General features: G+C 36.5%; 1 protein-coding gene across 1 annotated transcript in view; it reads right to left on the reverse strand.

The window, feature by feature from the left end:
- LOC105232182 (phosphoenolpyruvate carboxykinase [GTP]) overlaps positions 1 to 27,044 on the reverse strand; it is a 43,929-nt gene extending 16,885 nt beyond the window's left edge. The window contains exon 1 of the mRNA XM_011213812.4: positions 26,567 to 27,044. Within this exon, the coding sequence (XP_011212114.1) occupies positions 26,567 to 26,604 (38 nt within the window). The 5' untranslated portion in view covers positions 26,605 to 27,044. The remainder of the gene's footprint in view (positions 1 to 26,566) is intronic.
- Between the last annotated feature and the right edge of the window lie 281 nt (positions 27,045 to 27,325).

The following is a 27,325-nucleotide window of genomic DNA, read 5'->3' on the forward strand; positions in this document are numbered from 1 at the left end:
TTTGATTATAGAAAGTTATTATGGCCAAATAATCGGAAATATTAGCACTCCACTACGTTATTCTACGTCCAATTTCCTAGTTTCACTGAAAATAATTCGATACAACCAACTTTTTGAGGTAGAACTTTGCCGTTTGTCTATTTATGTACATATGTACATATGTATGTGTGTATAAAAGATGCTCAAACAAACGAGCACCACTTAGGGTGCAGCCCTGCGCTAACACGTCCCCACATATTATTAAGTACTAACATTGCATATCAGCCGGATATTCGAGTATCTGATTTAGTAAATGGGGGCAGAAGCTATAGGCTAAATAATACTTGCAAAAAAAACAAATAGTCAGTTTTCCAATCTGAAATTCTAAAGCAACTAGAAGTAAAAAACGCTTTTTATTAAATAAAATTCAACTTATTTTCAAATTAATAAATATTTGTATAAACCATAAATTTGTAAATAAGCAAAACTATTTTCATTTCCTCTACAGTTAATTATGTGTATATATGTACATATTTTGATGTTTTGTTAGCACAATCTATTACGGGGATAATTCTATTGACCGGATAGAAAGACTGGTCTCGCCAGTGTCCGCTTATTTGGATTTCATTGAATCCTTATCAAACTCCTCTGCATTGATTACAATTTTATACATTTAAGATAAAAGGTTAGATCTGACAACTTTTATTACATATGTATGGATATAATAAATATTGATGTATGTAATAGATATATTTTCCTTTCTTAAAACTTTAGAAAAGATCGAAAACAGAATACAAAAATAGACGTAATAAAAGATAATTCGGCTTAAAAATATTTACTTTGAGTTGCTTCAAGGTTGAATTCAATTGTAGTTTCTTTTTGTTTAAATTCCATCTGAACCTTGTTCTTGTTCGCCTATTACTGCTAAGGGAATGTTTTCTGATTGCAATAAATACGACGTCTTTATTTCTGCGCGTGTCTATATTTAAGTATGTACATATATACCTGATTTAGTACATACATACCTGTACATATATACATACATATGTATGAGCAAGTAATCGTCGGCCAAATGTTGATAACCTTAAGTCTGCAAGCCGGGCCCCCAAAACAAAACTTGTTTTTGAATTCATATAAACCCAAACATAATTTCACAAGTATATATGTATACAAAAACCATGTGTACGTATGAAAACAACGTAAAGACATAACATCAACAATATACTAATGTTCTAAGAATAACAAGAAATGTATGTTCGTTATTTTATTGTGTCTGTCATACGCGTCAACATAAATAAAATGTATTACATATATATATGTTTGTATAGTATGGATGTTATCTTACGTGAATAAAATCGGGTCAATAATAATTCTAGCCGCTATATCATACCTAAAACTCGAAAACTTCCGGTTGAATTTATAGCGTATATATCGGTCAATAAGTAAGATGCCTTAGTCTAATTAAGTGATCGTATCATATTGGGTTTACTCCAGCTTAAGGGGAGAGTCTGCTTTAAAGGCTTCAAAAATCGATTTTTTTGAGGATTTTTTGGGAGGGAAAGAAATAATTGATTAAAGCGGAATTTCTAGGGTTTATAGTTATATATTTAAACATCACTCTCAATTTTTTGAATCTTTGATATTCTGCCTTTGAGAAGCAATTGCATTTGTCAGACGGCGGGCAGGATGTAGGTCGCAATTTATATCCGAGACCAGAAAAGAGATTCATAATTTTTAATAATTTATCTTCTAGTTAAACTAAAAATATTCTAAAAAAGAAGTGGTTTCTGACTAACAAATTTCACTTAATGTTGTTTAAAAAAGTGAACGTTTTCTCTTTCTGCCCAAGCGCTAATATACATACATACATATGTATCTGTTAGATGATCGTCACTATTTCCCTTCTAGCTTCGAAAATATTTCGAATTCCCATCTACATATGTATATCTTTGGTGACATATTCTTAGACTATTTTTAAACAGATTTAAGCAAAAAAAAATCGATTATTTAAGCTTCTAAAGCAGGCTCCCCCCTTAATTCCGAAAATGTGATTGTGGTATTTTAACAAAATAAAGTAGATTTCTTACAATTAATGTGTTGTAGTGTTGAGTATGAATCATATTTGTTTCTTCGATTAATTCATGTTGAGTTTTTACGCAATGTTTTTATACTTTTGCAATATGTTGCTACAGGATGTAATAGTATTGTTCACATAACGATTACTATGTTCGGACCGACATAATGCACATATTATATTTTTTAATTGATTGTCAAATTAAGCGGGGTTCATGAACGGATTAAACGAATTTTTCAATTAAACGAAACTCAAATTGTAAACAAACAAATAAATTTGTGAATTGTCACTGAAAACGTATGGAAAACACATAATGTCGCTCAGAACGATTGATTCCACAATCCACAAATTTTTTGCCCAATTTTTTTCATTTTAGATACAAATATACTATGTTATGAGTAAAACACTCTCTATTATTTGCATTAAAAGAATTCACAATTTGATATACATATGTGGTATAAACTCTCCCGAAAGTTCAAAAATCTACCAATTCAATGCACTCGTGCTTAAGAGCTTGGGCAAAAATTGATTTGCTGAGCGTAAGAAAAAGTCTTTGTGATCAGTATAATTCATTTAAACTCCATAACATCAAGTAAGCCAAAGTTTTACTGACAATAAAATGGGTTTCAAGTAAACTTAAATTTATCTAAGGTTTTAAATATATGACCACCGCTTTTGTGCCCAGTGGATAAAATATAAATGACTAAAGAGGAACAAAACGTTTCATAAATATAGTTGCCTTCAAAAAGCCTTCCTAGGAGGGAATAGTAGATTTTACCGACTCTTTATATTCGAATTATTGTTCGGAGGCTCAACAAAATTTTCAGCTTACTCTGTATTTATTCAAAATAACTGATTAAAATATTCTAAATAAACGCAGTAATGTTCAACTACGACTTCTTGGTAGTAATTGGAATTTTTGTTACTCTAGTCAATCCCTTGCTAACGGAGAAATACGAATATGTTTTAACAGATATAGTAAAACTGAGCAAACTTTTTTTTATTTGTATTCTTCTTATTTTTTAGCGTAGACACCACTTACGCGTACGGCGTGACCTAGCCAGCGTAGCCGCTGAACTCGCTCGCCAGAAGCAGGTTGACGATAGGGAGTCGGCTTGTCTGAAACCTCGTTTGATATCGAACGGCTCGGAGAGATCCTTCCCGATCCTGACGGAGCTTTTGGTGGTGCATATCGTCAGTTTACACAGCCGTATTAGTTTTGCGGGGATACCGAATTCAGACATCGCGGCATAAAGGTAGCTCCTTTTCGTGCTGTCGAAAGCAGCTTTTAAATCGACGAAGGGGTGATGTTTTTCCCAAAATTTGGTGCATGGTGAATATCTGGTCGGTCATTGATAAAGCCATACTGATAAGGTCCAATCAGTTTGTTGACGGTGGCGCAGATTGTGGGGTGTCCCTTTTTGTCCCTTATTTTGTTAAGTTCTAATCGTTGGGCATGCTTTCGTCCGACCATGTTTTACAAAGAAGCTGATGTATGCTCCTTATCAGTTCTTCGCCGCCATGTTTGAATAGCTCGGGCGGCAATCCATTGGTCCCCGCCGCTTTGTTGTTCTTCAGGCGGGTAATTGCTATTCGAACTTCTTCATGGTCGGGCAATGGAACGTCTGCTCCATCGTCATCGATTGGGGAATCGGGTTCGCCTTCTCCTCAAGCTCAATCAAGCTCTTCATACTCACGCATTTTAGCCTCTTTCTACGTTCTACGTTACTTCTACGAGTAACGTTTTTCGCTGTTCACTTACATTGTGCGCCCATAAGATAGGTCGTATCAGCTGACAAGGGCCACGATTCTACTTTTTTGGCTGTTTCTGCTAATAGCCAGCCTGTTTTCTCTCCGCTGCAACACGGCACTCTTCGTCGTACCAGCTGTTCTTTTGCATTTTCCGAAGACCAATGGCTTCGGTTACAGCTGTACGTAAGGAGCTTGGAATGTCGTCCCACAATTCTCTTATACCAAGTTGTTGACGAGTGCTCTCAGAGAGCAGAAGTGCAAGTCGATTAGAAAATCGTTTGGATATCTGTTGTGATTGCAGCTTCTCGACATTGAACCTATCTTGTATTTGTTGGCGTGCGTTTTTTGCTGCACAGATGCGGGCGCGAATCTTGGTTGCAACAAGATAATGGTCCGAGTCGATGTTAGGACCTCGGAGCGCACGCACATCTAAAACACTGCGGACGGTCTTCCGTCGATCACAACATGATCGACCTGGTTGGTGGTTTTTCGATCCGGAGACAGCCAGGTGGTTTGATGAATTTTCTTATGCTGGAATCTAGTACTATAGATAACAATACTTAGGGTCCCGGTGAAGTCAATCAGCCTCAACCCATTTGGGGATGTTTCATAGTGAAGAATGAATTTATCGACCGTAGTGCCAAAGATACCTTCTTTGCGTTAAAGTCACCAAGCACGGGGGCAACTCTCATATGTGCGCTCCAAGCACTCATGGAAGGCATTTTTGGTCACGTCGTCCTTCTCCTGCGTCGAGGCGTGGGCGCAGATCAGCGATATGTTAAAGAACTTCGCTTTGATGCGGATTGTGGCAAGAATCCACAACGAATCCCACACCAAATTTGCGCCTCTATATATGGCCACAGGGACCTACTTGTCCTAGTCCTTGTCCCGTTCATCGCATTTCTAGGACGGCGATGATGTCAGCCTTCACTATAACGAAGACAACAACCAGCTGAGCAGCGGCACCTTCTCAAAGAAAGGCATTATTGTGGTATTATACAGATTAAATATAAAATAAATTTTGTTATATTGGGCTCTAGTGGGCGTGGAAAGCACTGTACCAATGATCAAAGAAACTTAAGCTTAAAACAAAACTTCTCTAGTGCTCGACAAAAATGATTCCGAACGCTATAAACTTTAAAGAAAAGCCGGAAACACGCATCACAACGATAACCAACAGGTGCTCCTATTTAACCCTAAGTTGGGCACCAACTTTTTACTACGGTTTCGGGCACTATTTACATTTGTAAATACGTACATTTTTATATGTTATTTTAGAGCGAAGTTGATATTCCGTAAAAATCTAATAATTAGAGAGAGAAAGAGAGTAACTTTTAAGAATAATATTTGTTTTGCTGGACACATGCTATTTTATTCAAAACAAAAGTGTCTCTTTTAGAGTAAATTTTGTGTGTTTTTTGCATTCTATGTTTGGAATAACGGTAATAGTTTTTTTTGCAAATACATATGTACTACTGAATTCGGTTGTTAAACTTTTGAAGCGTGTCATTTTGAAATTATGTATGCATTGAGCAACAGGTGTTTAGCGAAAATGGCAACTAACAATAATAGTAAATTTAAAGTGTTGAGTGCTTCATCAGTGTCCCGGTAAGTATTTTATGATATAACTAAATGCTAGTATCTACGTATGTTTAAAATATCCCAGGCTTCCATATGATATGCAAACAAAGCATTTTGAAAATCTGGTTAATGAAATGGAGTCCGAGGATTAGGAAATGATAACGGACAATGCTCTGAGTGCTGTACCTGATGAAGATGATATGCAATTAGAAGTTAACGAATTAAATGACAATGCTTCTGATACAGAAATGGTGGCACATCCAGTGGAACTGGGTCACGGAGGTGACTCGGAAATGATTTGGAGTCTGATGATGAAATGGAAGTAGTAGATATGGCAAACATTGATGAAGAAAGCTATTTTCTTGGTAAAGACGGGACCAAATGGAAAAGAAGCCCGCCTGGATTTCAGCGCTTTCGGCAACAAAACATATTCCGTGAAAGTCGTTTTATAGGTCCCAATCCAAACACTAAAAATATGATCATATTTGACACATTTCACGCTAAAATGCATCCGACAATACAGACAATTGTTTGCCGAAATACGAACAAAAGAGGCAAGGCTGAGTACGAAAAACTAGAAGCGAGTGAAAGCGCTAGCAGTGCAAGGTAAGTTAACATTATAATTATTATGGCCTTTCTATCCGGATGCAGAAATATGTTTGACATCATCTTTAGAAAATATATTTGGGAAGATGTATCAGAAGAGGAGCTTAACACATTCTATGGTATACTAATAGCTATTGGTAGTCATAATGCCAACAATGAGAAACTTGAAGCACTTTGGCAAAAAAATGCATTTCCTTTGTATCGGGCAGCTATGTCAGCGAAACGTTTCAAACTAATTTTAAGATTTTTTCGTTTTGATCAACAAAATACTAGAGAGCAGCGATCTTTAACAGACAAAGCTGCACCAATTTTCGAAATTTTCGAAATGCTTAATGCAGATTTGCGCAAAAAATACAGACCACGCGTAAATATAACTGTAGATGAACAGCTCTTTCCTTTTAGAGGCCGAATCACGTTCACGCAGTATATTCCATCCAAGCCAGCCAAATACGGCATAAAGCTATGGTGGGTATGTGATGCGAAATCATACTACCCTCTGACTGGTCAAATATATACTGGTAAATCGGGCAGTGACAGAGAAAAAAACCAAGGAGAAAGAGTGGTTAAAGATTTGGTTGAACAGTACAAAAATACTGGAAGAAATGTCACATGCGACAACTTCTTTACAAGTCTTCCACTTGCAGGTGCACTTGCAAGCTGGAAATTGTCTTTGGTTGGAACCATGAAAAAAAACAAGCTCTCCCCGCAAAGGTTGGAACATTCGAGCATATTTGGATGTGGAGAAAACAAGACAATTTCCCAAAAAGAACAAAGCCGTTGTTTTACTTTCAACAATGCCATGTGACGACACCATCTCGGGTATAAAGCAAAAACCCAATGTTATTTTATTTTACAACGAGACGAAAGGAGGTGTTGACGTAATGGATCATATGCTACGGCAGTATTCCACAAAACGCAAAACACATCGTTGGCCACTTGCTCTATTTTATAATATTCTGGACATTTCAGCACTTGCGACCTATATAATATATACAGAAAATTTTCCATTACAATTTGTATCCCGAAATGGTAATTATTTTTCATAACATTTGTAGTAAATAGGAACGTTTTATATTTGTACTATTCATCAAAACAGGTGGACGTCGTTTGTTTTTGCAGCAATTAGCAGAACAGCTTTGTATGCCAACAATTTTGAAAAGATCCCAGATTCCTCGTGTCATTTCATATTTTCCAACAAAGAGTGCAATTGAGTGCATTGTTGGTGTACCTATTCATGCATTGCATAGCGAAAGGAATTATGATTTTGTCCCAGACGAAGATGATCGTGGGCATTCGAAATAAAAGGTGCTTGCTATATGTGCTATCAAGAAGAAGGCAAAAGGAAGCGTTCAACACGCAATGTTTGTGGCCAGTGCAAAAAACCGGTTTGCATCGAACACAGCAAAGTGCAAACAAAATGCAATCTATGTATAAAAAACTAAATTTGCAATTTCTTATGTATTCCTTATTTTTCTTATTTATAAGCACATAATTTAATAAATAAATAAATTGTATTGTTTTAAAAACGCAAAAACAAAAAATATTTACATTTGTAAATAGTGCCCGATTATGAAGAAAAAATGGGAAAATTGAAAAAAGTTACGGTAAATTAACTTTGTTTTTTTATTTTTTTTCTATTCACAGGAAAAACATCAAAAAATAGTCACTGAGTCCGAATAGTAATTCTATAGGACCGAAAATGTGAAAATAATAGCTATTTTAAAAATCAAATATTTACATACATATGTAAATAGTGACCAAGTTAGGGTTAAAAAACTAGCAATGCTCCCGTTGTTGTTTATAATTTGAAAACAAAAGAAGTTATGTATATTGTATGTAAATTGTTTTATAAGCAAATAGACGGTATTTCTTTCGGAAAGTTCTGGCGTCACAGACAATTGCCGAACTTACCTACATACATATGTACATATATGGAAGTCGGATCACGCAAATGTTAAATTGAGTAAAAATTGATATTGTATTATTATGAAACTGTTTCAAATGTTCCTTAACACCCAAGAGGGGTTCTCACGCCCGCAGAACGCTATTGCTAACTACCGCTATTTTTGGTAAAATGAAAGACATGAAATGAGACACTCAGACTAAGATACATACGTCAAAGTACAAAGTTTTAATCCGATTAATGCGTTGTTTGTTGACTTGTAAACGTAAGAATCAAATGGAATTTGAAATTATATTATATGGGTAGTAGGCGTGGCGTTATTCGATATTACTGATTCTCCGAAAAAAATTTGTGTGCTCCATATTTTCCTCAGCCAATAGTATTCGAAGGATGGAGTCATGTGTAGAAGTTCACGTAAGTGAAGAAAGTTCTCTGATCGCCATTCACTTGGGAGTGGCCAGAAACGATTCTTTTACATATGACTCAAGCAGCTCACGACTTCCGGTCTTTGACCAAGTATCCTCTGTGTAGCCTAAGAACATCCGTTTGAAGGCGAGCTAAAGTGAGAAGGCGAAGCATCCCCTGCATAGGGTTGTGCGCTGGGTTTGGGACCCGCCACGTAAAAAACACCCCCAATGAAAAGGAAAAAACAGCCTCGGATGAGAGACCCCCCTTTTGATGACGACCATGGCAAACGAAATAAGGACTATGATTTGAGGGCATGCACCTGGAATGTCCGATCCCTTAATTGGGAAGGTGCCGCTGCCCAGCTGGTAGATGTCCTCGTAAAGATAAAGGCTGACATCACCGCCGTCCAAGAAATAAGATGGGCGGGACAAGGACAGAGACGAGTAGGTCCTTGTGACATTTACTACAGTGGCCATATAAAGGAGCGCAAGTTTGATGTTGGATTCGTGGTGGGAGAGAGACTCCGTCGCCGAGTACTATCATTCAATCCGGGGAATGGACGTCTAGCCACAATCCGCATCATATCGCTGATTTGCGCCCACGCCCCGATGGAAGAGAAGGACGATGTGACCAAAGATGCTTTTTATGAGTGCTTGGAGTGCACTTATGAGAGATGCCCCCGCCACGATGTCAAAATCGTGCTTGGCGACTTCAACGCCAGGCTGGGCAAAGAAGGTATCTTTGGCACTACGGTCGGTAAATTCAGCCCCCACGAGGAAACATCCCCAATTGGGTTGAGGCTGATCGACTTCGCCGGGGCCCGAAATATGGTTATCTGTAGTACTAGATTCCAGCATAAGAAGATACATCAAGCTACCTGGCTGTCTCCGGATCGAAAAACCACCAACCAGATCGATCATGTTGTGATAGACGGAAGACACGTTTCCAGTGTTTTAGATGTGCGTGCGCTCCGAGATCCTAACATCGACTCGGACCACTATATTATTGCAGCCAAAATTCGCACCCGCCTCTGTGCAGCAAAAAACGCAAGCCAACAAACACAAGGAAGGTTTGACGTCGAGAAGCTGCTATCACAACAGACAGCCGAAAGATTTTCCACTCGGCTTGCACTCCTGCTCTCTGAGAGCACTCGTCAACAACTCGGTATAAGGGAACTGTGGGACGGCATTTCAAACTCCTTACGTGCAGTTGCAACCGAAACCATTGGTTTTCGGAACGTGAAAAAGAACAGCTGGTACGACGAGGAGTGCCATTTAACAGCGGAGAGAAAACAGGCTGCCTACCTCGCAACGTTACGAGTGACCACAACACGTGCGGAATGGGATAGATACCGAGAGTTAAAGAGGGAAGCAAGACGCATTTGTAGACAGAAAAAGAAAGAGGCCGAAATGCGTGAGTACGAACAGCTTGATAAGCTGGCCGACAGGGGTAACGCTCGAAAATTCTACGAAAAAATGCGGCGGCTTACAGAAGGTTTCAAGACCGGAGCATACTCTTGTAGAACCCCCAAAGGTGATCTAGTCACCGATGCCCAGAGCATACTTAAATTTTGGAGGGAACACTTCTCCAACCTGCTGAATGTCAGTGAACGCACATCACCAGGAGAACGCGAACCCGATTCCCCAATCGATGACGATGGAGCAGACGTTCCACTGCCCGACCATGAGGAAGTTCGAATAGCAGAAGAAGCACAGAACTGATTGGTGGATTGGAACTTATCAGTGTGGCTTTAGACCTGGCAAATCAACAACCGACCAGATATTCACCATGCGCCAATTTTTGGAAAAGACCCGGGAGAGGAGAATCGACACACACCACCTCTTCGTCGATTTTAAAGCTGCTTTCGACAGCACGAAAAGGAGCTGCCTTTATCCCGCGATGTCTGAATTTGGTATCCCCGCAAAACTAATACGGCTGTGTAAACTGACGTTGAGCGGGACCAAAAGCTCCGTCAGGATCGGGAAGGACCTCTCCGAGCCGTTCGATACCAAACGAGGTTTCAGACAAGGCGACTACCTATCGTGCGATTTCTTCAATCTGACTGGAGAAAATAGTTCGAGCTGAAGAACTTAATCGAGCAGGTACAATCTTTTACAAGAGTGTACAGCTGCTGGCGTATGCCGATGATATTGATATCATCGGTCTCAACACCCGCGCCGTTAGTTCTGCTTTCTGCAGAATGAACAAGGAAGCAACGCAAATGGGTCTGGCAGTGAACGAGGGCAAGACGAAATATCTCCTGTCATCAAACAAACAGTCGTCGCACTCGCGACTTGGCTCTCACATCACTGTTGACAGTCATAACTTTGAAGTCGTAAATAATTTCGTCTATCGAAGAATCAGCGTAAACACCACCAACAATGTCAGCCTAGAAATCCAACGCAGGATAACTGTAGCCAACAGGTGCTAGGCTGAGTAGGCAATTGAGAAGTAAAGTCCCCTCTCGACGAACAAAAACCAAACTCTATAAGCCACTCATAATTCTCGACCTGTTATATGGTGCAGAGGCTTGGACGATGACAACAACTGATGAGTCGACATTGCGAGTTTTCGAGAGAAAAGTTCTGCGAAAGATTTATGGTCTTTTGCGCGTTGGCCACGGCGAATACCGCATTCGATGGAACGATGAGCTGTACGAGATATACGACGACATTGACATAGTTCAGCGAATTGAAAGACAGCGGCTACGCTGGCTAGGTCATGTTGTCCGGATGGATGAAAACACTCCAGCTCTGAAAGTATTCGATGCAGTACCCGCCGCGGGAAGCAGAGGAAGAGGAAGACCTCCACTCCGGTGGAAGGACCAAGTGGAGAAGGACCTGGCCTCGCCTGGAATATCCAATTGGCGCCACGTAGCGAAGGGAAGAAACTACTGGCGCGCTGTTGTTGACTCGGCTATAATCGCGTAAGCTGTGTCTACGCCAGTAAAGAAGAAGAAGAATTGTATACGAAAATTGACAATTGCTCGTCCAATCAAAAATCTCTACCATTAATAGTAATGCAATAGTTCTGTTAGTCCGCTTAACTAGTCAAACCCCCATTTGTGGAAAACTTTAAGAATTCCTTTTAGGATTGAGATCGGACGTTACCATCTTTCCTTAGAAATACGAATACACAAATAATGTACAATGCCATAGGAAAAGGAAATATAGACATTCTTAACACAACATTACATAGAAAATTGAAAATAAATTCCAAAAGGTGATTCGCTTATCTGACTTAAATGAGGGTGGTTGAAACTGGAATGACTACGACGGACAAAGTCCAAATATTCGTAAAATAAAACGAAATAAAACTGCACATATGTATAAAAGTCGATTATACAAATTACAAATAAATAACCTATACAACATAGAGCACAATACATTGTACATATACATTTAAATATACAGATGTGTTGACATTAAAGTACATGCCAGTGTTATCAATAAGAAATTACGTTGTAGCGCGTGGCGGTCAATTAATACATATGTATGTACATAGTACTTGGAAAACCATAATTTTTTTTATTAGTGTGTAGAAGTTTTTATATTTAAAACTACCTGCATACGGTTAAACTATCTTTGACATTCGTGCTTGTTGGTTAATTACAAATCCACAATCATAAAATTTGTATAAATACATACATATGTATGTATGTATGTACCGCAATACATATACTTATGTATGTATGTACATACATATTGATCTGCATTAATTTTCAAACATAAATACACATGAAACTGAACAGAAGGTATTATTGCCAAATATAAGTGTATATGTAAGTATGGAATAATCGGATCGTTATAGCTTTTCTTAGGCGAAAAATGTCAAGACACAGGGCCGCATTTTATATGATATAATCCTACATCTATATATATGCATCTATATGCATTAGTTGTGAGACTTACAAACAACCGTTATGTCAAAATTTATTTCAAGGCTTAAGAATAAAAACTCAATATAAATATTTACATACATATACATCCATAGGTAAACTTGTCCAAAACGTGTAAAACAAAACATGCTAGCAATGAAGATTCGGCTATACCACAAGGTATCGGTATTCTCTTTTGTGTCCATTCAACTCAAAAACTTTGTTGTTATTTTTACATGTACATTTCTTTGACCAGAGAGCAGGGCGCAAAGATAGTGAAAAACAAGTAAGGAAGGGCTAAGTTCGGTGCAACCGAACATTTTATATTCTTGCAAAGCCAGGCAAATACTTTCTGGTGTAAAAATTCAACCTGAGAATCGAAATCCAAATAACTCGTTATAAGTGAAACACGCTCTCTCATTTTCATAGAGATAACTTACGTATTGGCCGATATATACATACATACATATGTATATGCGGTACAAAGTCTCGCCGTAATTCGAAAATCTTTATATTAAGTATATGAGGTACTATGGTAAGTATTGGTCCAATTCAACCAATTTTTGGCATACAGACATATCATTATCAGAGAAGGATTATCGTTTAATTTTAATTATATGTATATCTCACGCATCGATCAAAAGCCAACTATAGGTACCGGGTTCCAAAAATTCAGTACCTATGGGGTTGAACAGTTTTTGTTGGGCTTGAATAATATTTGGTCAAAAGGTGGCATACACTAAAGGCATTATTTATGCAAAGTTTTGTCCCGTTATATGAATTACTTTTTGATTTGTGTACTGGAGGGTGCCCATCGCCCAATTTTCACTCCACCTCCTATAAAGCTCTCTCATACCCTCTCGGAGGTAAAATTTAGTGTCTCTAGTGTATTTACTTATTGATTTATTATGCTTCTAGTAGTTTTAAACGGCACTGTTATATGGGGAGTGTGCGGAGTTTTCCTTCGATTCTCACATTGGGGGTAGAAGTTCTTACAGGATTTGTGCACAGCAAGTTTGGTTCTTGTAGCTGAAGTGGTTTAGGAGATATGTACATACATAAATTTTTGCGCCCAGATGCACCTTGCTACTGCGATAGTCTGTACCAAATAACAGTTTTATATCTTAATTTAGTGCTTGTTTAAGGCACTTTATGTGTTTTTGGTTAATGACGGTATAAGTATATAACTCTATATATATATCGCTTAGTTTTAGGTGATACGTACAACCGTTAGGTGAACAAGAACAAAACTATAATACTCTGTAGCAACTGGTTGCAAGAGTATTAAAATTTGGTGAATCGAAAACAGCTAACGTATTGTATGCCTATGGATATATAGGTAGGAGTGCAGCCCTATCGGGCTCAATTAGCACTGATGTGCCATTTTGATACCCGCTGTATATATATTAGGATATATACATACATTGCAAATAATTTTTTTTACATATGTATGTACGTATGCATATATGTTAATGAAAAAATATTCAGAACTAACAATATTTTAATAATGAGTTCGAAACATTTTCTCTTATCTGGTATTAGTTCAATTTATTTATTTTTAATAATTTATAGCGTAAACAGAAACAATACGTACATAAATGATTGTCTTATATACTTATACATACATATGTATGTACATATATTTTTATACGAAACTGAGTATGTTCATGACTTAGGTGGTAGATTGATTGACGCGATTTTTCCACCAAAAGATTACTGTTCAATAAGCGATGTCAAAATTTGTCTTTGTTTGCCTTAGTCAGCCAACTCTGTATTTTCCCTAAACTAATTCGTATTTTAAACTGCTGTGGCGGTGCATGTGAGTTATGAGGCACACATCTGGCACATATGTGGCACCTCAATCGATACTAAATATGAAATAAGAAATTTAACATAGGATTATCCCTTACGGGTATGAAACGTCAATTATTGAGTGAAATGTGAGTAGCTTGTAAATATAAAATTTTGCTCTACGAGATAGCATTTGTCAAATTTCGTTCACAAACTGGTTCTCAACTGACTTGATTAGTTAAATGTAATTACAAATATTTGGAATACAATATATAAATTTCCAGAAATCTGCAATATCATTAACATACATACATATATTACATATATTTCGGTTCTTCCGGTATGTCGTCCAATTTAATGAATAATTTATATAAACCTAATACACCCTGTTCAAGGCATAATTATAGAAGCCTTCGCAAATCGAATAATTAATATTCTTTGCGTTTGTAATATAAAAGCATCAATAAGATGAGCAGATGGTTCGTGAAAACGAAAATTCGTCATTTCGAAAGTTCATTATACTGAACTACCATTATATATAAGTTAGCGCCTAAAAATAGGCTAGCGCAGCAATGGGTAAAATTATATTTACTCATTTCATACATTTATGTTCTCTGGCTGAACAATATAAGAAACATTTGTCAACACTTTTTGTGGAACAACAATAATGGACGACACAGAATGACTGAGTATTTTATTTATTTTGTGATGGGTGAGTTGCTGTGTCGGGCATATGTACCTTAAATACTAGATATATGTATAGTAAACTGTTCAATACAGTGAAAATATTTTTTACGAATAAAGCAACGTTATACCATGTTCAGACCGAAAATTTAAAAGATTAGATTACATTTTAGCATTTCATAACCCAACAGTGTTCTCACTGCCGTTAGAAAGATCAAAAAACAGCTGTTATTGTCATTCAAGAATTCACATCGCTTAATATATGTATATCAAAAGAAAAGATTGTCATGTAGTATTTTGAAATAAAAGCCGTCTTTTTTCAATGTTTTCCATATAATAGAAATCGTGTGATTAAGTGTTGGTCTGAATATGGTATTATTGTCGGTGTAAGAATCTACGGTATTGCATTTTGAAAGTAATTGATACAAATGACTTGGTCGCAGAAAATAATTATGAATATTTCATAGGTAGATATATTATTCAAAATTATAATTCGTATTTTTAGGTTTTTTTTTGTATTTTGAACACTTGCTTATGTTTATAATATTGCTATTTTTTGTATATAAGTATGTCGGAGCAAAAATAAAGGGTGATTTTTTAAGAGCTTGATAACTTTTTTTAAAAAAAAAACGCATAAAATTTGCAAAATCTCATCGGTTCTTTATTTGAAACGTTAGATTGGTTCATGACATTTACTTTTTGAAGATAATTTCATTTAAATGTTGACCGCGGCTGCGTCTTAGGTGGTCCATTCGGAAAGTCCAATTTTGGGCAACTTTTTCGAGCATTTCGGCCGGAATAGCCCGAATTTCTTCGGAAATGTTGTCTTCCAAAGCTGGAATAGTTGCTGGCTTATTTCTGTAGACTTTAGACTTGACGTAGCCCCACAAAAAATAGTCTAAAGGCGTTAAATCGCATGATCTTGGTGGCCAACTTACGGGTCCATTTCTTGAGATGAATTGTTGTCCGAAGTTTTCCCTCAAAATGGCCATAGAATCGCGAGCTGTGTGGCATGTAGCGCCATCTTGTTGAAACCACATGTCAACCAAGTTCAGTTCTTCCATTTTTGGCAACAAAAAGTTTGTTAGCATCGAACGATAGCGATCGCCATTCACCGTAACGTTGCGTCCAACAGCATCTTTGAAAAAATACGGTCCAATGATTCCACCAGCGTACAAACCACACCAAACAGTGCATTTTTCGGGATGCATGGGCAGTTCTTGAACGGCTTCTGGTTGCTCTTCACCCCAAATGCGGCAATTTTGCTTATTTACGTAGCCATTCAACCAGAAATGAGCCTCATCGCTGAACAAAATAGAGCGCGAAACACATTTCGAACCGAACACTGATTTTGGTAATAAAATTCAATGATTTGCAAGCGTTGCTCGTTAGTAAGTCTATTCATGATGAAATGTCAAAGCATACTGAGCATCTTTCTCTTTGACACCATGTCTGAAATCCCACGTGATCTGTCAAATACTAATGCATGAAAATCCTAACCTCAAAAAAATCACCCGTTACTAGTACTATACTTAGTATGTCAGTGGACATGCGCATATCAGAGTGCTAATACTTTGTAGGCAAGTGTATGTGCCAGAGCGTTATTTATATTAGCAGAAATAGAGAAACTGTTACTGAGTGAGGTCTGATCGTATTCTGCGAATGGAGAGAGAAGCGAAGCTGGAGTCATTAGGTACCAGGGATAATGGGATGCCCAACTTATTCCAGTGTGAGAGCGCCTCAAAATAAGCGTTTTTTATAACATTTTCCATTATGGCCAGATCTAACAAAATAAAAATTTTTAGGCATTTTAAATTAAAACACCCTACATTGAGTACGAATAAAAATTACTATGTAGTGGTTATTTATTATATGGAGAAACTATTTAAACCTTTTAAAAGTATATTAGAAGAACTGAATTTTGAACTTTTAATACCCAATAAAAGGATTTCAGCTTTTTAGCTCTTAATCAATAAAGGTTTTTAATAAATTTTCATTGAAAATAATACTATGATGCATCCCATTACAAAACGTTTCATCAAATACTTTTAAATTTAATAAATTTATTTAATTTTCATTGCTTAACATTTTTTATAAGTGGTCTTGAACGATGCAACAAATCCCTCCGTTTTCATATTTTATTGGTAAGATTTCAGTCTGGCCATCGCTCGTTTCCAATTGCTAAACGTCAAAACCTCCTCAATCCAGTCAACTGTCAAAGTTTAGGTGGTTTTGACGTTTAGCAATTGTTCTCTCACTTCCAGTGAGAGAGGAGTTGTACATCTCATTATCTCTGTTAGGTACTTTTAAAGTAAAGAAGGAGTGCGCGATAGTTATAGCAGAGAATGTAAAGTATAGAGAAGGTGCAGGTTCGACTGCGAACATTTGATAGATTCAGATCAAGGAATTCGCCGCATTTGTTAACATTGTTGGTCGGAATTCGCTTCACAATTTTAACATTGTTTACAATTCTCTCACATATGTATTCTAACCGAGAATATGAAGAGACAGAAATATATGTATTTACGGCATATGATGACAAGGCATATATATATGCCGAAGCATAGAATATAAAGAGACAGAAATACACTCCCAACGAAGAATTTCGTTTTGCTTTTCGTTTATATTTTTTATGTCTCACACAGAGAACGTAAACACATTTTTTTATGTCTTACATGATGACAAGGCATATATGCCGAAGCAGAGAATATGAAGACACTCCCAACGAAGAATTTCGGTTTGTTTGTTTATATTTTGTTTCATTTTTAAAGCAAGGCATACACATACCAATTATTGTATCAACTTCAACGAATTGAACAACTGATTGCTACGTATATGGGGCAGTTGTATGAGTTGAATCAACTGGTTGAATGAAAATCAAAATTTTTTGATATTTTGTGAAGTTGGTTGTGTTAGTTGAATAGTGTTTGGGTTGGTTGTGCGATTTCAAACGATTTCGTCATTTTATTTCGGCTGTCAAAGAGAGCGCGTCTACGAAGCAAAATAAAATAAAAATGAGTGAAAGCGATCGACAAATCCGCGATTTTATCGAAGTGTACAAAACCATGCCGGAGTTATGGAATAGCAAACTGGACTGCTACAAAAATAAAAATGTACGACGTAGGAGCTATCAGAAACTTCTGATAGAATTTAAAAAAATAAAAAACGATGCGTCAATAGACGATATGAAACAAAAGCTGACAAATATGCGTACCTGCTATCGCCGGGAACTGAAAAAAACTTTGCAAAGTGAAACATCTGGTGCAGGAGCTGAGGATTTATACATTTCACCTCTATGGTATTTCGAGGAGCTCGACTTTTTGCGAGACCTGGAAATACCTGTGCCTGGTGTAACATCCATCAGTTCGGATGAAGAGGAAGAAGCGTCCGTTCGCGTGGTATGTTGAATCGGTGAAGAAATTTAAAAAAGTGGCTATGGAAAGAACGGAGTTTTTAAAGAAAGCAACCGAGCATTTGGAGAAATCCAAAAAACAAATGGATGAAGCAGAAATTTATGCAAATGCATGGGCTTGCATGTACAGGCAATTGAAACCAGAGCAGCAACTTTTTGCAAAGCAAGCAGTAGACGAAGTGATGCTGTTGGGCCGATTTGGAAAATTATGTTTCAATTATCTGCACAGTCCTTCAAGCTCACCAAATTTAAGTAGTACGTATGTATCACGAACCAGGTCGCCTTTTGTAAGTAATGACTCGCCACTTCATATCTCGACATCTTCTGTAAGTCCAACTGAATCAACATCACGCTCGGCACATTTTACTTCTTTGCCAACTGGAAGCCCCATACAAGCAACATCACAATCGCAACGTTTTACTTCTGTGCCCATACAAGCAAAACTACATTCGCCACGTTTTATTTCTGTGCCCACTGGAAGCCCCATCCAAGCAACATCACATTCGCAACGTTTTACTTCTGTGCCCATACAAGCAAAACCACATTCGCCACGTTTTATTTCTGTGCCAACTGGAAGCCCTATACGAGAAACATCACAAACAATTGAAATAACTCCAGAATTACACTTTTCGGATGAAAACGAAAGTCAATACACAAATGTTCTTGATTTGTTTAACGACTCGCAATATCAGTGAAATAAAAGATATTAAGATAGAGTACATATATTTTATTTTATTTTTCTCATTTTTTGTTTAAATTATTTTTTTTACTTCATTTTTTATGTATTAGTTATAAGAGTATGAATATAAGTTTTATTTAAAGAACACAACTAATTTAATTTTATATGTATGTAAATAAAAGGAATTAAAGAGATTTCAGTTTTTTGATAATTTCACAATATTTCAACCTTATTGTTTTGGCCTCATTAGATGCATTTCTAGTCAGCGTTGGTTCCATGTCTGATAGCTGAATATTTTCACATTCAAATCGATTTGAGTTTGACTGGCACCGTAAGTAGTTGTGTAAGTAGCAACAGGCAAGAACAACTTTTTCAGGACATAAATTTATTGTCGTTTGAAGAAGTCGAAAACGCGATGCCAAAATACCAAAGGCGTTTTCAACTTTAACCCGTGCTGAGCTCAGAGTTTTGTTAAACAGCATTTCATCCTCTGTCAAATTGTTGTGACCAAATGGTTTTAAAACATTTTTCTCAAAGCGAAAGCCGCATCCGACACAAACACAAAAGGGAGTGAATCTTCGCCTGCAAGCACTGCTTGTGGTTCCGGTAAATTTAAACTTCCACTTTCCAACTTTTTAAAAAATTTCGAATTTCCGAAAACGCCTCCATCGGAAATTCGTCCATTTGCACCTACATCTACCATTAAAAAGTTGGAGTTGCTGTCAACAATTGCCAACAAGACGAACTGAATGTCTTTTTATAATTAAAATAGAATGAACCGGAATTAGGAGGACGTGAAATATTTATGTGCTTTCCATCGAGCGCGCCTAGACAGTTGGGAAACATCGACTTCTCATAAAATTGATCAGCTACAGCCATCCATTGCTCAGGTGTTTTAGGAAGCTAGAAATATATTTTGTGTTAAATAAAATGTATAACTCCGATATTCTTTTAATACTACCTTAATTGAGTCTTTTAGAACTTTTATGATAGCCTTGCATGTCTCAATTACAATTTTACCAATCGCTTGTGCAGATATTGCGGTTGAAAATTTTAGATCTTCAAATGAGTTTCCGGTAGCCAAAAATCTTAAAGCTATTGCCAAACGATTCTCTGCACTAATTACTTCCCGCATTATTGTGTCTTTTTTTTTCAATAAAAACTTTCACTTTCAAGAGAAGATCATAAAACACTTCATCGCTCATGCGCATATAGTTCTTGTAGTCCTTTGGCTCGGTTTCTCTCAACGTCTTCAAAAGCTTGTTGTTTGAAAATTCATTTTTTATTTTGCAACCACATTTTACACCATTTTCTTTTTTTCCGAATGCTTTTTTGCTCCTGTTCTTCTTCTTCCGCTAAAACTTCATTTATAATAAGTAAAGCAACAACTTCCGAACTCATGTTTACTCGACGAAGTGAATATTCAAAATGAAGTTGGCCTCGAAATTGTATTAAAAGTTGTGTCGTGTGTAGCGACAAGGGCAATTTCTAGTCCAACTCAATCAACCAACTAATTGATGTGTGTATGCCTTGCATAACACCGAAAAATGTGTACAAACACATTATGTTCTCTGTCTCACATACCCAAGAATATGAAGAGACATAAATATATGTATGCATGAATATGAATATGGAGACAAAAACATACACATGCATGCTCCTTATGATCTCCCAACAACAGCATTGTGATATTTTCATGCTTCAATTTTTCAACTTGGGAATCGCAATGTATGCAAATATGTATGCTTTTGCGTTTTGCCGTCGGCAATTGAATATTGACATGTAAACATAATTTTGTATGAATGCCTGCATAGTAATATTTATAGTCAATTTGGACTTGAATATTTAATCATTTTATCTGACTTTTACATAATATACTATACTAATAAATAGAAATCAAATATATAGAACAATATATATGTACATATTCTATCAAATAAATCTTATGTCTTTGCACATGCTCATATCATAATCTTATTATCTGCTCATATAAATGTATGTATACGCATGTGCGCATACACATGATTTTATCACTTATCAATGTATTTCATGTGCGCGCATTGATCTGCATGTTCAGACATTCATATACATTCATATACACTTATATGTACATATATTTGTGTACACTTCCGAACAAATAATGTACAAGCATACAAACATACATATGATGAGTACACATGTGAATATGTCACCAACAAAAAAAAAGCATTGTTCTACGAAAACAACAATCGCCTCAGCATAAGCATCACAAGTCAATATGGCAGCCGAATTGGCGAAGCCCAAATGTAGTAAATTTTACAACAAAAACGATTTCATTCATAAACGCAGGCACATATGCCACAAGCGACCTCGCTTCATTCATATAAACAGACGCCGTAACATCTCCCCGAGCATGCCTTTGCCTACAAGCGTCTTTTCGCGACGATGGCAAAAGCTAAAAATCATAAATTGGACAACTTTCTGATGATTCTTCACAGAAAGAAGTGAGAAAAGTGGCAATATAGCTCTTGTCGATTTACAATATTTGTCAATTCTAAAATAAGTATTTTTCCGTGGCTCGCAAAAATTTGCGTCGATATGTATGCAAGTTCATACATATTTACGCTAGATCGTTGGAGAAGCTGTTACAGCGGCAAGGGAAGCGGTAACAATCGGCAATCGTTTGTTAATTTCTTTCGCGTCTCGTCGCGTCAGTGCTTCTACAGATTGATGTGCTGAGCACATAGAACGCGACAGACTGCAAGAGCCATCTGAATCTGATATTGAAATACACACATTCTTAAGGACACAGTTATTTAGACAGCTGCACAACTACATAACTGTGTCCATAAGAACGTGTGTATTTTAATATTTTATAGATGTCGCTTGCAGTCTGCACCGCTCTATGTGTTCTGGGCGTGACTCTTTGAGTTTCGGCCATTGATTGTCCGTGACAACGGAGATGCGAAAGATGCGTGCGACACTTGTTATTATGACTGTAGGTATGTACATATGTATGTGGCTCGCATTTGCTTTCGTAAACATACAAATGCACCAAAGTATATGCCATAGAAATTCTATTGGTACAAATATGGAAATGAGAGCGAAATAGTGCGAATATGCACATTTCATGAAGGTCATCAATTTTCTTTGAAATCACTTTGTAATAGTGGAAATAATATCATAGATTAAGAATTGCATTGAAGAGCAAAGAGAGCACTTCTACAGCAATATTTGGTAACTCAATTAGCATTTTTGTGGTAATATTGTCATGTTCTGGTGACTTTTTTGGGTTAAGTTCTTTTATCATTCTAATAATTTTAGAAGGTGAAGTCTTAAAAGATTCGACTGATCTGACTCGTGAATTGTGTTGAGTAAGCTGGACAGCTCAAAATTGTTCTTTGGGCAATTAGGTTGAAATACTTTTGCTAAGTGATTTGCAAAACAATTAGCCTTTTCCTGGTCACTTCGAGCCCAATTTCCACCCATATCTCGTATAGGCATGTTGAGTCAGTTGGTGGCTTCATGTACTTTTGGGCTTTCCAAAGAGAATTTTGCTTGCTTGAATTTGGACACAATTGAAGCTTAGTGGAAGGGGAGCGATTTATCTGCCATTCTCGTCTTGCACGTCTTTTTTCATTTACAAGCTTTTCTATTTCTCTATTAGAAATTTTTCTGAAACCAAGCGGCTCATAGTTTTTGTTTGGTGTTGCTAAGACACTGGTTATTATATCATTGACTTCTCTGATGCTTTCGTCAATATCTGTTCCTGTATTTATTTTGTACTAAATATTAATGTGGCCACTCACGTACTTTTTATATTTTAGCTAATTCGTTTTATAAGATGTTAGACCCACTTTTGGATCAACGAATATAGGTTGTTCACATAATTTTATTAGTACAGGAAAGTGATCAGAAGATAGATCAGTACATGTATCAGCTGTTATGTGCGATTTATCTATATTTTTGATTACAGAAAAATCAATTTAATCTGGTATTTTGTTACGATCACTAGGCCAATATGTCGGCTTACCAGGAGATATTATGTCAAGGTTATTGTGCCTATTTATAATAGTGTTATACATGTCGTCCTTTTGGATTAATTAATCGTGAGCCCCAATACGTGTATTTTGCATTGTAATATCCACCTGCTAGAAATCTATGGCCTAGTGTTCCAAAAAAGTCTTTAAATTTGATGTCTGTAATTTTAAACCGACGTGGGCAGTATATGGCCATCAGGTTTAAGGCCCCGCAGCGATTTTTTATAGTTATTGTTGTAGCTTGCAATTGCGCTGTGGCATAAGATTCTGATGCGTGGTGATTTAACCGATTTCTAACCAACACTGCTGTTCCTCCATGTGCCTTTGCATCTGGGTGATTTGTAACATAGAGTCTAAATCCCGGTATAAACAAATTGTTTTGTCCATAAGATGAGTTTCTGAAAATATCATTAATATTATTTTCATCCAGAAATCTAATAAGTTTCAATTTATGTTGGTTAACACCGTTAGCATTCCATAAACAAATATTCAATACAGTTATTTTTTACTTAAAAAAGTTTGCAACATTTGTTTTTGTGATTTGATTATCTCTTGAATCATATTTTGCATTGAAGTCATAAATTGTATTATACTATACATTGGGTAAGGTTGAAGGTTAAGGTTGTTTCAACGCTTCCATTTGGTTGGTGTTGGGGCAATTGGATTTGTGTAGTATTGCCTTTCAACACGTTTGCATAGCTCCCTTTTGTAACATTGTCTTTAAGATTTACTGGTTTTGAAATATGGACGAGGATTTCAATATTTTCATTCGGAGGAATATTCAACATTTGGTTACGACGTGCTTGAATGCCCTGTGACAACTTCGATTATTTTTATATGTGTGATTTCCTTCACAATTGCTGCGTTTTTTATTTAAATCCTCTGTTTTAAGAGTACATTTTGAAGTTGGATGCAGATCACCACACACCACTCAGACACTGCGTAGAGTGCAATATGCTTTCGTGTGTCCATACTCTTGACAGTTTGTACATTGTACTGGACCATTTCTCTTATGTGGTTCCTCAACGGTGATTCTGCGATGGAGCAGGTATTTTAAATTGTAAATCGGGTGTATTTCATTTTTCTTTAGTTGGTTAGAATTTGGCATCAATTCTATTTTGAACGTTGTTTGTGGTATTTTGTTCCTGTTAAAAATATTTACTACTGATTTAATGCTAAAACCACCTTCTTCCAGTGCTTCTTTAATATCGTTAGAGTCTACCGAAGACTCTATACCCTTTTTGACAACAACTATACCTTTTGAGCTCTTCAGCTATTTTTGAATTTTTGTTTCATCTATGTTACCTAATTTCAAGGGCACAAATAGAAAATTGGACTTAATTTCCCTTTTACGTTAATATAGCGATCACTACCAGTCTGAACAGACTACCCTTTTTTGCTTGGTACATTCTCACCTTGCATTTTGTTTTACTTCGCTGTCCGGGTGCTTGCATTTGTTGTTGCCCGATTGCTGTTCTCTGCTGACTGCGCTTGGTTAATTGCCCTTTTAGCTGTTCTCTGCGATGATGAGTCATTGCCGTTAGTTTTGTTTTTGTCAGGCGTTGTTTTTGTGGGATAAAGCTAAAGTAGGCATTTAAAGAATTGTTTTCAATTTTATTTATTTTTTGTTTTTTTCTTTTGGCTTCTTTGCTTTTACTAAACACAGAATTCACGGCGCGAATTAAAAACTCGTCCGTACACCGTGAACACTATATTATTATGATCTGCTATACCAAATTAACCAGCCAGAAGCGATTGGTAAAATTTGTGAACCCAGTAAATAAGCGAAAAAGAGAAATATAAAAATGTAATAATATATAACGGGTGATTTTTTTGAGGTTAGGATTTTCATGCATTAGTATTTGACAGATCACGTGGGATTTCAGACATGGTGTCAAAGAGAAAGATGCTCAGTATGCTTTGACATTTCATCATGAATAGACTTACTAACGAGCAACGCTTGCAAATCATTGAATTTTATTACCAAAATCAGTGTTCGGTTCGAAATGTGTTTCGCGCTCTATTTTGTTCAGCGATGAGGCTCATTTCTGGTTGAATGGCTACGTAAATAAGCAAAATTGCCGCATTTGGGGTGAAGAGCAACCAGAAGCCGTTCAAGAACTGCCCATGCATCCCGAAAAATGCACTGTTTGGTGTGGTTTGTACGCTGGTGGAATCATTGGACCGTATTTTTTCAAAGATGCTGTTGGACGCAACGTTACGGTGAATGGCGATCGCTATCGTTCGATGCTAACAAACTTTTTGTTGCCAAAAATGGAAGAACTGAACTTGGTTGACATGTGGTTTCAACAAGATGGCGCTACATGCCACACAGCTCGCGATTCTATGGCCATTTTGAGGGAAAACTTCGGACAACAATTCATCTCAAGAAATGGACCCGTAAGTTGGCCACCAAGATCATGCGATTTAACGCCTTTAGACTATTTTTTGTGGGGCTACGTCAAGTCTAAAGTCTACAGAAATAAGCCAGCAACTATTCCAGCTTTGGAAGACAACATTTCCGAAGAAATTCGGGCTATTCCGGCCGAAATGCTCGAAAAAGTTGCCCAAAATTGGACTTTCCGAATGGACCAAATGAAATTATCTTCAAAAAGTAAATGTCATGAACCAATCTAACGTTTCAAATAAAGAACCGATGAGATTTTGCAAATTTTATGCGTTTTTTTTTTAAAAAAGTTATCAAGCTCTTAAAAAATCACCCTTTAGTACACATAAAATGTACTACGTTTAGAAGTTTGTCCTGACAATCTGTCGAGAGGCTCATACCCACAATAAAGAAGAACGTGGGAGAAGGGTTAATTATATGTACTTGTTATTGCAGATCATATAATTGCTAATCCGACTATGGGTAGAAGAATCGAAGGATAAATTACACTTTTGTAGCATAGGACGGAACACATACTCAAAGATAGTTAATAGAATAAAATATTTTTCACCAATAAAAATTGCAAATAGTTACATACTAACCAAATTACAGCGCTGTTTATTTTGCGCAACCCATTTTGAACTATCGCCACCCTGACTCACCAGTGCATTTTCTTAAACAATAAATAGTTGTTTGGCATTTTTTCTTAGTATACAAAAACCTCGCTTAATAACATATAATTTGCATCACAAGAAATTACAGAAACGATTACTGTTACCTTGCACATTTTACAAGTGTGAAACACACGAAGTATGTCTGATCCAAATTAAATAGAGTGTGTTGATATAAATATGTTTATTTAAAATACTTCCTGCTTTCCCTCTTAATTCCTATTTTTTTATAGTACCACATCCATATACATATGTACATATTCGAAGGTTTTCGCAAAATATACACTGTATATACCATATATTTCGACTTCAAAACTTCCAATGACAACAAGTAAACAGCTGTACAGTTATTCCCTACAATGAACTAACAACTAATACATATGAACCAATTTAACAACTAGTCATCCCGGCTGGGGTAGTGTTTATCCTTTTAGGCACTAACTTCATCTTGTCAATTAATGTCGTAAACAAAATGAAAAGATAAAGCATAATTATATTTGACTCTTTAAGTCAAATTATATAACTCTTTATTATAACACTTCATGGCTGGTACAAATCTGGTCCCGCTCCGATAATACTGGTTGTAAACTTTCACTTTTCAGACTACATTCGATTTCTAATTTGACTTTTCACGTCAAACAAATTAGCTAAATACAAACAATCCCTTTGTGGTTTACATGTACTTATGTATGTAAATGTATGTATATGTACATTTAAACTATAAATATCCGTATACAAACTTACCTGCTACTCATTAATTTGAACACGTTGTTGATAAGCATTTTATTTCTGTTTGTTAAGATTTTGTTTTATCGATTTGGTATTTTTCGTAAGAGTAATCGTTGATTTCGTATAAAATTAAATTGTTATTTCTTCTTATTGTAATAGCATTAAAGATTTTATTATTTCTCTTACAGTGCCTTATACAAGTGTTGTATACATATAAATAGTTTTGGTTTTTTGTTTATGCACCACACCTTCGTCTTGACTTTAAAGATATTCTGTTATTTCCGAGCGATGTGCAGTTAGAAGCGTTTTGTGTCTCGATTTGTTGCCAGATGGTGTGATTCTAAATGGACTATACTATAGTTGCTCAACTGTTGAAGAACCACGATGCAGACGTGACAAAGCGTTGCTCGTGCCTAGGCACTATTTTTATTTTGCCTGAACGGTTTGAATCCATAACATCAATACTCTCTGCTGAACTTTATGGCTTCGTTCATCGCATTACCATACAATCATGCATTATCAGTTGTGTCGTTATATGCATTGGGACTTTCATCTTATTCAATTTTTCATAAACATTTTCGTTTTTTGTTGTGTATGGCAAGAAGATAAGATAATCCGCGCATTTTTGCCTCTTTAGAATTACTTTGCAAACCAATTTACACTGGGCAACACAATAGTATTTTATTATTACTTTAATATTACCTTATCACAAAACAATACAGAAACAAAGAGCTAAGTTAGGGTAAAATGAACCATTTTTAATAACAAGTAGAA

The sequence above is a fragment of the Bactrocera dorsalis genome, chromosome 3 (genome assembly GCF_023373825.1).
Source record: "Bactrocera dorsalis isolate Fly_Bdor chromosome 3, ASM2337382v1, whole genome shotgun sequence".
Classification (NCBI taxonomy): Eukaryota; Metazoa; Arthropoda; class Insecta; order Diptera; family Tephritidae; genus Bactrocera; species Bactrocera dorsalis.